Raw genomic sequence first — 12497 nt, forward strand, 5'->3', positions numbered from 1 at the left:
TGTCTCATTTTGATTAGTGTGATGATCACAGATCTAGCAAAGATGGCTTAGACACGTTTCTAGCCCATGCCAAGAACTCAAAGACAACAGCTGGGTACCAAATTACTTTATTTGAAGGAATGGTACAAATCCAAGAACTTAAGTAGATGTTTTGGTACAACTTATAGAAAAGGTAAAGGTAACCCCAACATGCATGCACTGCCTCGGTGGATCAGGGAAGTCACCCGGTGGCTGAGGGAAGCTGGCCTGAGACTTAGCTCTCGTCACACTCTCCCAGGGTGTGCTTGTCAAAGAGATACTCTGCCATGCCAGATTCGGGGGCCCCCATCCTGCGCAGGTTGGTTACGTGGTCACCCAATTCTTTGATGGCTTTCACCTGCTCATTCAGGTAATGAGTCTCGAGGAAGTCACACAACTAGAGAACAGAATGGGGAAGCAAGTTAATGGGGAAGCTTTCTCAGCCCAAGGCTGGGAAACCATCTCCTCCAGTTACTCCCAAGTTGCCAATACTCACGTGGGGGTCATTTTTGTCAGTGGCCAGTTTGTGCAGTTCCAATAGTGACTCATTCACATTTTTTTCCAAGTGTAATGCACACTCCATTGCCTTCAGCCCATTCTCCCAGTCATCCTGGTCTGGTTTCTGAACGAGAGATGGTTAGGTCAATGCATCTGCAGTCTCTACCTATTAAATCATGACAAGTCAGCAAGCACCTACCACGTAACCACTGTGCTTCAGCCAAAGGAACCACCACATTTCCCTGGGTGACAATTCCCAATGTAACCTCCTTGCCTGTTACTGTGTGCCTACTGTAGCTTAGACAGCAGGCCTAAAAAAGCACAAAAGACGGAAGCCAAATATATCCTCATTGCTTAAGGGCAACTGTCAGTCTCTGGGTGATCTCTGACACCCGAGGACTGCTAGAGAGATGATGAAGCATGATGTCCCTAGGATCTTTTGCTCACCTTGATGTCCTGAAGGAAGATCCGGCCGCCTCGTTGGTTCTGCAGCTTCATCAGTTTCTCAGCATGTTCCCTCTCCTCATGAGATTGGTGAAGAAAATATTTGGCAAAGTTCTTCAAAGCCACATCATCGCGATCAAAATAGAAAGACTGAAAGGGGAACACGAATGTGTTCTGTTAGGGCTGTCCCAAGGAAGGCAGTCTGCTGGCCTAGCCCTCCTTTCTCAAAGCCCGGGGGGGGGTGGGGGGGGGTCTGTGCCTAAGGAGATCGGGGGCAGCCTGGGGTCCTGGACTGAACACCACAGTAACTAGTTTCCACTCTGAAGTACAAAAATGAAACTTGGTCCTTGGAATTCAAAGTTTGCTCTAAGGAACCTTTAGGATATCACAATTGCCTCCAGCATGCAATGTCTTAAGGATCTGCATTAGCGCAAAGTAAACCTCTGACAGCCCGTGTCAAATGTGATTGAAGAGAAGGTGTTGAAATATTCACCCTGCACTGTTAGTGCCGCCTCCTTGATCAATCCGTGTTCAAACACGAGCTTGCCAGCTCACGGCAGATGCATGGCTTTCTAAAATTAACCCACTAGGCAAGGCGACAGCTGTGGGCAATGCTAACGTACGGAAACATATTGCCAGTAGAAAGCAAAAATGATTCCGTTTCAGACACTTGCTGTGTTTTCAGGTGTTCCTGAAATGGAAAGGCAGTTCCCAGAAATCCAGGCCTGTTTTCAAATCCATCCGGAACACGTCTATTCCTGGATAATCTGCACAATCATAAGGCAGTTCTAACTAAAACTCCCACCTAATCGCCTAAAACTAGGATTTTGGGAAAACGAAAATTCCACTGCGTACTGCATGGAAAAATTCCTTGCCCGCTAACTGCTGGGGGACTTTATCCAAGGACTAAGGGTTCGGATAGAGGGCCAGGACTCTCAGACACAAAAAGGATGAAGAAATAAGCACCCAGGCCCACAGACGCGGGACTGACACAACTCTGCCGACAGAAGAGGAGATGTGTAGATAGGCTGCAATTCCAGCGGGACTTCGAGATAAGCAGAGGGGTGGGGGCAGCTGCTCGGGAGTGGCCGCCCACGGCAGATAAGCCGCCTAGCGCTAGCCCCCAAGGTTGCTGCTCGACGCCATTACCCAGCAGGCTCCGCCATTCCCGGGCGATGGAAGCTGGCCCTCTTATCCCCAACTACCCAAGCAAACCGAGAGCCTCAGGGACACGTGATCGGACGCAGAGGAAGGGATGGACACACCAAAGTCCACCTTGCCAACTGCAGGATGACAGAGGGGGCAACCCCGGGATCTCCAGAAGGCCGCTCTCTTTACATATAGAGGGGTGCGCAGAGGCGGCCCTCTGCCCCATCCGCACCCCCCCCCCCCCAGGGGACGATCGGAAAGCGCGGAATGCCCAGAATTTCTGCGCAAGGTAAGTCCCGGGGACCTCGGCCGGCCTCCATCTTCCCGAAGCGAGCGCGGAGGCGGGAGAGCCAGTCCGGAGGCCACGCCCCCGCCCGCCCCCGCCGCCCGGAGGCCACGCCCCCGCCCGCCCCGCCGCCCGGTGGCCACGCCCCCGCCCGCCCCGCCCGCCGGAGGCCGCGCTCGCCCTCACCATGGACAGGTACACATAGGAGGCGTGGAGCTCCAGGTTGATCTGACGGTTGATGGCGGCCTCCGAGTCCTGGTGGTAGTTCTGGCGCACCTGCGAGGGGAACGCGGTCGTCATGGCGGACGGCTGAGGAGAGGAGAGGGCGGCGGCGGCGGGGCGGCGCTGGAGCGGCGGCGGGAGCCTTGCGGCGGGCCGAGGGCGCTGTGAGGAGGTGGAGGAGGGCTGACTCTGGGTGGCCGGCCGGGGCGGGGAGCGAGCGCCGGGTTCCGTTCAAGCACTGTTGAAGCAGGAAACCTCGGCAACTCCGACGAAGACTGTGGCGCAGGCCGCCGCCCGCCGGGCTTTTATAGCGGGAGCCGGCGTCAGGCCCGCCCCGGCCAATCACGCCGCCCGCCCGCGCGCCAGGCCCCGCCCCTTCCGGGGGCGCGCGGCCCCGCCCCGCCGGGCGCTGGGGGAGGGGCGGGCGGGGCGGTCTTGGGGCTGCGGAGCGGTCCCCGAGCAGGGGGCCCGGGGAAGGATCTGTGAGCTGTGGCCCGTTGGGTGGGGCTGGAGGGAAGGGCTGGGGAGGGGCGGGAGGCCCAGCTCGGAGCCCTGACCCTAGGGGCGTCCTGGGTCGTGGAACCGACGGGAAACCGCCTCTGGGCACGGGGGGCGCAAACGGGCACCCCGAGACTCTTGGCCAAGGGCACGTTCAAAATCAGAGCAGTCACCACACCCCCAGGTGACTGCCTCGTGATGCAGATGGGGAACTGGGAAGGTGGAGACGTGGGTCCTACGAGGCCGAGTGGGTCGGGGTTCACTTTCTCTTCCTCCAAGTCTACGAGGAGCAAGTGGGGGCGGGGTGGAGCCCACTGCCCTCGATCGGCCCCCGCCCTCCCGACCCCGGGCCCCCGGGCCGCCTTTTGCAGAAAGCAAAGATGGCTCCGTGTGCAGTTTATACAACAAAGGCTGGGCGGGCCTTGTTTCCCTAGAGACTCGGGAGGCTCGGAGGCCGCCTGCCCCGAGGGGGTCCTGGGGGTGAGCCGCGGGATCCTGAGAAAATCGCCGGTGGCGCTTAAAACTCAGACAGAGATGGGCGTTAGAGAAGAAAGGAGAAGCCCCTTGGATCTGGAGATCAAGATGTCAGTGAGGCCATTTTGAAACAGCCTCTTTTATTCGCCCCAGTCACAGGAGCCTCCAGCCGAGGAGCCCCTCCGGGGAGCCACCCCCCAGGGCTGCCCTTGGACCGAAGCCGCTGGGGCTGAACACGCGTTCGGGCGCCAGGGACCCTGAAGGGGCAGGGCCACTGCGTGTGGCTCGCAGCTGTGTCCCAGGCACGGAGGGTGTGAATTCGTGGGTGGCAGAACTGGAGCCAGGCCCGAGCACCTGCCGTCCAGTCTGCTGGCTTCGAGGTCCCCTGTCCTTAGCCAGGTCCATCAACATGTGGGTGGGGGACCTACCCAAGGCCCTTTTCAAAATGTTCACAAACGTGCCCCCTGGAAGCTGGACTTCCAAACCTTCAAGGAGGAAGGAGCTTTGCTACAATATTAAAACAAGTGGCTGATGGAATTATGGCGATTTCTCTTTCTTGGGTCTTTACGGGATTCATTTCAAAATGAACATAGGATACTTTCAGGACATTAATTTTTTTTTTTAATTTAAAAAATTTAATGGGCTAGAGCTATCATAAAGGAAGCAGAAGGATGCCGGGAGAGTCCAGACAAGGGGGGGCCTTACCCAGTCTGGGATAGGAGGTCAGGGAAGCCCTCCATATGAAAGGGACACTTAAGTTTGGCAAAGTTAAAAGGAAGGTGAGTGGAGGAAGGAGATGGGAGAGGGAATTCCAAGCCTGGAGAACAGCATTTGCAAAGGTGTGGAAAAGCACAGCCTGTCCAAAGTACCTTAAGAAAGTGTGTTGGCCCAGAACATAGAGTCCACGTTGGAAAATGCCAGAAGGGTTGTATAGGGCAAGGTCAGGAAGGTTGTGTGCCGTAAAAGGGGATTAAATTTTATCCTGGATGATATGGAGACACGAAGGGATTTCTAGCCAGGGAGATACCACGTTAGTTTTATTTTTCGAAACCTTATGCTGAATCAACAGAAAAACTATTAAGGATAAGAGTACAGCAAAGTCGCAAAGCTTTTCTATATAACAGCCACTTCCAGTTAGAAAATGTAATGAAAGAAAAGAAATTTCTTTTGGTTTACATTGGCAGCAAAAGTTTGCGGCACCGAGGAATAAAGCTAACAAGAAATGTATGAAGAAAACTCTAAATGTTTACTGCGGGACAGAAAAGAAAACTTGTATAAGTGAAGAGGTACCATGTTTCTGGGTAGCCAACTTTAGTTTTGTAAAGATGTTAATTCTTCCCAAATAAACCTATACGTTCAATGGAATTTCTGTAAAATGCAGTGGTCTTTTGGAACTTGGCGTAATGATTCTAAAGTCCATTTGGAAGAGTGTATAGAATATCTGGTAAGTATTTGGGGGAAAAAGGTTACGAGGGTACATTTGCCCTCTCTGATATTAAAAAAAAAAAGTGCTATAAAATACCATAAGCGGTTGGTACTGGCACAGGAATTAATGGTTGGAACAATGTAACTAAACAGTCCTACCCACCTATGTATGGGAATTTGGTAGGCGCTAAAGTGATATTTGAAATTAGGAGAGAAAAAATGGGTTCAGCAGATGCTGCTGAAACAGTTGATAGTCATGTGGAAGACAGTGATTCACTCTGTATTTTCAAAATACTTTCCAGATAGAGGCTTAAAGATCTTAAAAAAAAAAAACCTATGAAGTTACTAGAAGAATATATAGAAGATTATCATTTAGAATTTTGGAGTAGGAAGTGTTTTTCTGAGGCTGTTGAAAGCCATAAAAGGAGAGTTGGAAGATTTGACTACAGTTGGCCCTCTAGGTCCGCGTCTGCTGACGCAACCAACTGCGGATCAAAAAGCCTACGATGGCTGTGTCTGTCCTGAACGTGGACAGACTTTTTTCCTTGTCATTATTCCCTAAACGTTACAATATAACAACTATTTACGTAGCATTCACATTGGATTAGGTATTATAAGTGATCTAGAGATGGTTTAAAGGATACGGGAGGATGTTTGTAGGTTACATGCAAATACCACTGTATATAAGGGACTTGAGCATCTGTAGATTTTGGTGTCCGCAAGGGTCCTGGCTATGAGAGATGACTGTCCTTAAAGATGAAAAGCTGGGAGTCTGAGGGGTTTGGTGACTTGGAGGGTGGGAGCTAGAGGGGGACCCCGGCCTCCACAGAGAGGATGGGGGGGGAAGAAGGATCATCTGTAGAACCCCCAAAGAAAAAAGCCACAGTCTTCAGAAAATAAAGAATCTGCCAAAGAGGAGAAAGTCAATGACACTCCAGTTCCTGAAAGAGCTCCAAAACTTCGCAAGATGGCAGAAAAGAATCTGACTAGAGTGCCTTAGTTATCAGCTACATGTGATCACCGGACGGAGATGAATTTAGACCAGAAGTGGCCTATTTACAAGCGGGAATGACGAGGAAAATAGAGAATCCAAAATTTCTGAGACTTGGAGTGTTGAAGTTAGAACTCTGTCTTTTTCAACCAGTAAAAAATAAAGTCGGGAAATACTTTGAGTAACAAAGGCTGATTAAGACGAATCCTCAGGACAATGACCAGATCAAGGGCATGGCTGTTGCATAGTTGGTTAAAATGTGTGAATGGATAAGGCAGTTCCTAGTAAGCCCTTTCAGTTGGACAAAGCTCTCAGGGAAAAGAACAAAGGGCGTGGTCCCACACGAGCTTGATAAGCTCAAAACACATATAGTTCAGGCTTTGAGAGAGGCATATCTAGAAAAAAAATTGTGGGTAGCGTTGTTGGAATATGGAACTGACTGGAATCAAGTAGGTAAAAAGCCAACAAAATTGTCCTTTTCTTGGCAAAAATGAGTGATTTAATTTTTTAAAATTAAGGTATGATTGACGTACAATAAAACGCACAGACTATTAGGTGTTTAATGAGTTCTGACACTGGAATACAGCTGAAATAAGATACAGAACATTTCCTTTATGCTAGAAAGTTCCTTTGTATCCCATTCTGGTAGATTTTCCCCATACCCCTCAAGACGACCACTCTTCTGATATTTTTCAACGTTGAGTAATTAACTTCGCGTGTTCTAGAATTTCATATAAATAAAATCATACAACAAAACCCCAGAAAAGCTGTAAGACAAAAGATGCTATGAACAAAGTTAAAATATGAATGACAAGCTGAGTTGATACTTGTAGCTCGTTAAGAAGTGAAGATTAGTAACCATCCTATATGACATATATTTGTACGTATAATTATATGTTATCCAGACATAAATCACTTTTTGATAGTCTTCCCTGCTACTGTATACTGTAAGCTCCTGGAGGGCAGGCCTTGTTTCTATCTTCTTCCTCCTGCACTTCCGGCATTTTGCAGGATGCTTGTTACTTGGTGCTCTGTATTTGTTGAGCGAAGAGATGGATGCATGACTGAAGGTGGAGGGTGAATTAGTCGGGCAAGATGACCAGGTACCAATTGGGAGGCAAGTAGTTCTCAGAAAGCAGATTTGAGAGAGAAAGAGAAGACAGAACAGACAGGATGAGGGGGCTGGTTGAAGAACGTCGGAGGTGGAGGTGGGGGGTGGGAGGTGGGCAAAGGAGCCCCCCAGCTTTCTGGCCTGGGTGGCTGGGTTGCTGCTGCCGCTCCCTGAGAATGGGAGCACAGGAGGAAACACAGTCTGTCGGGGAGGCGGTTGGGGAAGGCCAGCTTGCTTTTGCACTTGGACTTTGCCTCCGGGACATGCAGGAGGATAGAGCCAGCAGGAAGTTGGACCCACCTGAAGAAGCTTGGTCTGTTGCAGAAAGTAGGTTTCATGAATCAATATTGACTCCGAGCTTGGGTAAGCACACAGGCAGCTGCAGTGACCAACCTGGCAAATCTGAGGGACAGCTTGGGCCGTAGAAGGTGTCTGGGGAAGACTGGCTGGGAAGAATGAAAGAGAAGTCTTGTGCTTGGGGGTGTGTGTGTGTGTTTGCTTGGGTCCGTTCCCCACCTGGGAAGCCTGGGTGTCAGAACTGCCATCTCCAAGCCTCTAGATTCTTCCGAAGCTATTGCCTGATCTTTGGACCTTTGTTGACCATGATTCGGGCCCCCCTGCCCTCCAGCTCCTCCTCGTGACTTTGAGGAGGCAGGGAGTTTGGCTGGCCTCCCAGGACAGCCACCTCAGCAGGCGGCGGGAGGAGCTGCAGGGAAGAGAAGAGCCAGGCGGGATGTTTCTGACTGGCTCATCCTGGAGCCGGAGGGGCCAGAGGTGGGGTTGGCGGGAGAGCTGCTGCCCCACCGTGACTCAGCATTCTGCTGGCCTGGAGGGGTTGGGCTGGGGCTCCAAAAGTGCTGTGTCACCCAGGGGAGGGGAAGGCTGGAAGGCTTGGAGGGCTGTGGTTTCACTATAGGGTGAGGAAGGAAGAGTGCTCCGCGTTTCCTAATGTGGCTGGCGGCCCAGGCTGGACCAGGAACAAAGGGGTATATGTCACCCAGCCAGGCCAGACTGTGCTTTTGTTAGAAAATGGGGTGCCGCTCTTCCCCCTCTCTTCCTCAGTGCTTTCCCACCTCTTAGTGAATTCTCAACAGATGTCAGGTCTCTCTTTCTCTCCTGGGGATTGTAACGGTAGGGTTACAATTTAGGATTCCACAGCTGGGAAATCACAGACACTCGGAATGTTAAGGCTGGGAAAGGACCTTAGAATTTCCAAATCACCGTGTTTTACAGATAAAGAGGTGAGAGGCCCATAGAAGGCAGGACTTCCCTAAGGCCATAAGTCACAAACTGAAGATGGGGGTCGGCCCCGTGGCCTAGTGGTTAAGTTCAGCGTGCTCCACTTCAGCGGCCTGAGGTTTGGCTCCGGGCGCGGACCTACACCACTCGGTGGCAGCCATGTTGTGGCAGTAGCCTACATACAAAATAGAAGAAGACTGGCGCAGATGTTAGATTGGCGAATCTTCCTCAAGGAAAAAAACAAAACAAAAAACCTGAAAATGTAGGACAGGGCACATGGGAGTATATGCTGTGGTTGTTAAAAACGATAAATTCATTGCTAGAATGTGTATATGAAATGATGTTATCTGAAAAAAAGCAGAGCCCCAAATTGTTCACGCAAAGCTCATTACAGTGCAGAAAAATCCCAGGGCTGGAAATGAGATGAGGATTGGGAGAGAATGGGTCTGGTGATGTTTTAACTGAACAGTTGATGTTTTGAAAGTCTGGGGTTCCCCCAGAAGTTCAATAAAGCAAAGTGTGCAGGAAATTAGAGTTCAGAAATTTAGGAACTGGAAAAACCAATGCTGGATTGGATTCGGGTATTTCTGGATGGAGCAACCATGATTCAGAGAGCTCATCTTGAAGGCGTTTCTTGAAAACCCACGCGGCAATGTGGACTCAAAGTCTGGGGACTCAGGATCCCTCTTTTCCAGGACGTTAAGGTCAAAAGCCAGGACCTTGGATGTTAGAGGATAAGAGAATGGGAATCTCACTGCTTTCAGGCAACTCAGACCTTACTGCTGTGAAGGATGACACGAGTGGAGCCATATTCAAATAGAACCAGCGGCCATTCGGAGGAATTGCGTTGCACATCTTGCATTCATTATCTTCCAAACTGGACCATATTCCAAGAAGTCAGTAAGGACAAGAATGCCCTGTCTAGGGGCTGGCCCAGTGGCACAGCGGTTAAGTTCGCACGTTAACGCTTCTCGGCAGCCTGGGATTTACCAGTTCGGATCCCGGGTGCGGACATGGCACCGCTTGACAAAAAGCCATGCTGTGGTAGGCGTCCCATATATAAAGCAGAGGAAGATGGGCATGGATGTTAGCTCAGGGCCAATCTTCCTCAGCAAAAAAAAAAGAGGAGGATTGGCAATAGTTAGCTCCGGGCTAATCTTCCTCAAAAAAAAAAAAAGAATGTTCTGGCCATAAGGACTGATGGACCTGAACTTTGCTGGTGACCAAATTGCTAACCAACTAATGAAGTACAAGTCTAGCCTTTTGCCTGATGATGGAACCTCAGGCCAATCTGTGAAGCGCAAACCTAGCTTGACCTCACCCAGCACGAATGAACTCTTCTTTAATACAACTCACCTTATCCTCCCTTTGCCCCATAAAAACCCTAAGCCCTTCTCCTGTAATCGGGACACTATTTAGGTTTCCACCTGAATCTGTGCTCCCCAGATTGCAATTCTTTGATCCCAAATAAATGCTTTGCCTCTTAAACTGGTTCCTGTTTTGCAGGTTGGCCCTGCCTCTGAGGGAGTTCCTGCCGGGAGAGCCTGCACACCACACCTCTGCCAGAGTCCTCGTCCCAGGGGCCCGGGCTGTTGTTTGCTTGTCAGCCTTCCCACTGGACTTTGAGCTCTATCTTGTGCTGTGTCGCTGGCTCCCAGCACGGCCTGGGGGCCATTCCAGTCCTAGCAGTTCGCAGGCCTGGAGCTCTCCTCTGGGGTCATCGTGCCCAGTGGGACATCTGGTCTCTCCCTTCAGACTGTAGGCCCCTGGAGGCCCAGCATCTTGCCTTTGATGGTCTCCTGCTGTGTCCTTCCAAATGACCCGCTGGTTATCTGCCCACATTCTAGATGCTTTGAAGAGGCCACCTGGCCTTACTGAACTTTGATTCCTGTATTTATTTACAGTATCTGGAGCCAGCCCTCCCCCAGGCTACCCGGGGTGCCCCCTCACTTTCCATGCCCTCATCGCCACAGCTCGTGCTGCACCCCATGACCTGGTACCCAGCCACGTGGCATGCCCACATCACCCACTCCCACCTCAGCCATGCCGACCTTGGCCAAATCTGGAGAGGCCGGGCTCAGCAAAGGTGGCGCGTGGGGAGCAACAGCCAGCAGCTCTCGCTGTGGCAGGGGCCGGCAGCCAGGGGCTGGGGGTGCCTCCTCGTGGAAATGGAGACTGTGTCTGCCTAGGCCTTCCTGGGTGTGGACCCTCAGTTTGCCTACACCTGGGGGAGGCTTGTAAGCACGGTCCCTTGTCTGCTGTTGGCTGCTGAGAAGTTGAGGGAGAAGCTTGATCTTCAGGCTGGGGAAGGGGATCCCAGCCTCTCTTGTAGGGCATGGGGAGGTGGAGGACAAGACGAGAAAGCCCGTTAGGAATCTGAGAGGTCGGCAGCCCGGGAGGTGGGAATGAAGGGCAGCCTAGGGCTGACCAAGCTGGAAGGCAGCAGAATGAGGCAGCTGGAGTGAGCAGCCAAGGGACCTTCTTGTCCCCAGTGAAGGTCATAAGGACGCAGTGCGGGTGAGCAAGTTTGTCTGGCTCGGCCAGAGTCCTCCGAGATCCACACCTGCTTCCCATCATTCACTCCCCTCCTGGATACTAGTTCCAGATTTGCCTCTGGGGAACCACCTCCTCCCCTATGTGCTATGATTAGAATGGCCTGCATCCCCAGATTCAGGGGTAACCCATGTTTTCTGTCACTTGCAACAAAGTTTTCATCCAACTTATCTTTTAAATCATCTAAATGGCAACTAATTCCTTCATGGGTCACAGAATTTTGAAGCCAAGAAGATGCCTTTGAGACTATCTAATCTAATACTCTCATTCAGTCACTCAGCTAACATTTTAAAATGCCAGCTTTGTGCCAGGCTCTGAGCCCGATGAAGAGACTGAGGCCCAGAGTGGGGAGGGGACTGACTCAGGGTTAGGCAGAAAGTGGCCCAGCCCAGGTCCAGACCCTCGGCCTTCTGACCCCCAAGCCAGCGCCCTTTCTTTATGTTCCTTCGCTTCATGGGATTAAATTCCAATGACACCATTTACCTGTGGTTATGTGAGCATGAATAAGTATAATGGGGAGCAGGGGGTGATATATGCTAAGCAGTTGTCATTAGATTCCTAGGCAAGGCAGAGGGGGTGTAGGTCGCAGAGAAAGGGAGAGAGGAGGAGAAAGGAGAGGTAAGAAAAAAGTGTCAATGATAAAAACAGCATTTGTGAAAAATTTAGCACACACGCATACAACTTGCCTTGCATATGTAGAGAAGGACTGGAAGGGATGATTAAACAATTAAGTTATTCCTTCGACACCGGGCCGGGCCGGAGATTCCGTGATGAGTAAGACTCTGTGTCTGCCCTCAGGCGCTCCCAGCCACGTCTGATACGCATTCCCTGAGAATGTCTTTAATAACCACCGTGCCTGCCTTACCCACTTGCTGCAGAGGCTGCACTGGGTGCAGACGTCACCCCCTCAGTGGGGCCGCGGGGCCAGCAAGCAGCAATCAGCAACTGTGAGTGGGGCCTGATGATGCTCTGCCAGTAACTGATCAGGAGAAATCTCAGATGTCCTGGGTTTCTAACCAGGCGCCAGAGGGAAACGGGAGCTGGAATCAAACCACTTCGGGAAACTGTCAAGGGGCCGTCAAAGTTGCTCGGTGCCCCACAGGTCCTGTGTGGATCCCAGCTCTCTCCCTTTGCTTACGTCTTTCCTGCCCATAGCTGTCCCCTTCTACCTATCAAAGACCTACCCTTCCTGCAAGCTCCAGGCCAAATCCTTCCTCTGCCGAGGAGCCTTCCAGGATTCAGAGCTAATTTCTTTCTTCCTCCAACATTGGTCCCTTCGGTCTGTTTTAAGTGACAGTAGGTGCTAGTGCCCTTGGCGTCGTTCCTCTTGCCACGGGGAGACGGAGGGCTCAATGGACGCAGGAACCTTGTTTTCATCTCTGCTCCTGGCACACAGGCCTGTGCCCTGGCACACAGTAGGACCTCCAAGAAAACTCGGGTTGGATATATCGGGTTGGATGTAACTGAGTAGTTGCGAAAAGGAGGAATCCTTGCCCCAGAGGGTCCTTCATTCCTTGAGATATGGTTCTCTGCATTTACCTATGGGTATGGGAGGGCCCCTCCTGTGGTTTCTTCTTAGGGTCCCCAAA

General features: G+C 51.4%; 1 protein-coding gene and 2 long non-coding RNA genes across 3 annotated transcripts; 2 read left to right on the forward strand and 1 right to left on the reverse strand.

Moving 5' to 3' along the window:
• Positions 1–91: 91 nt before the first annotated feature.
• On the reverse strand, positions 92–2709 carry FTH1 (ferritin heavy chain 1). The gene is made up of 4 exons (NM_001252054.1): positions 2582–2709; positions 964–1110; positions 515–640; positions 92–415 (listed from the first exon to the last, which is right to left on the reverse strand). The coding sequence occupies exons 1-4, from the start codon at positions 2693–2695 to the stop codon at positions 254–256; spliced, it is 549 nt and encodes a 182-aa protein (NP_001238983.1). The 5' UTR covers positions 2696–2709; the 3' UTR covers positions 92–253.
• LOC138916716 (uncharacterized) lies at positions 2219–11388 on the forward strand. The gene is made up of 2 exons (XR_011424053.1): positions 2219–2398; positions 9862–11388. It is a non-coding gene; the product is annotated as an uncharacterized lncRNA (long non-coding RNA).
• On the forward strand, positions 3094–4126 carry LOC111775951 (uncharacterized). The gene is made up of 2 exons (XR_002811914.2): positions 3094–3299; positions 3743–4126. It is a non-coding gene; the product is annotated as an uncharacterized lncRNA (long non-coding RNA).
• Positions 11389–12497: the final 1109 nt, after the last annotated feature.

The sequence above is a fragment of the Equus caballus genome, chromosome 12 (assembly GCF_041296265.1).
Source record: "Equus caballus isolate H_3958 breed thoroughbred chromosome 12, TB-T2T, whole genome shotgun sequence".
NCBI lineage: Eukaryota > Metazoa > Chordata > Mammalia > Perissodactyla > Equidae > Equus > Equus caballus.

Coding starts and splice junctions, on each gene's coding strand:
- FTH1 (NM_001252054.1), bottom strand. CDS start 2,695: ATGACGACCGCGTTCCCCTCGCAGGTGCGCCAGAACTACCACCAGGAC. Junction 1,111..2,581: donor CCTATGTGTACCTGTCCATG/GTGAGGGCGAGC, acceptor TTCCCCTTTCAG/TCTTTCTATTTTGATCGCGA. Junction 641..963: donor TCTTCCTTCAGGACATCAAG/GTGAGCAAAAGA, acceptor TCTCTCGTTCAG/AAACCAGACCAGGATGACTG.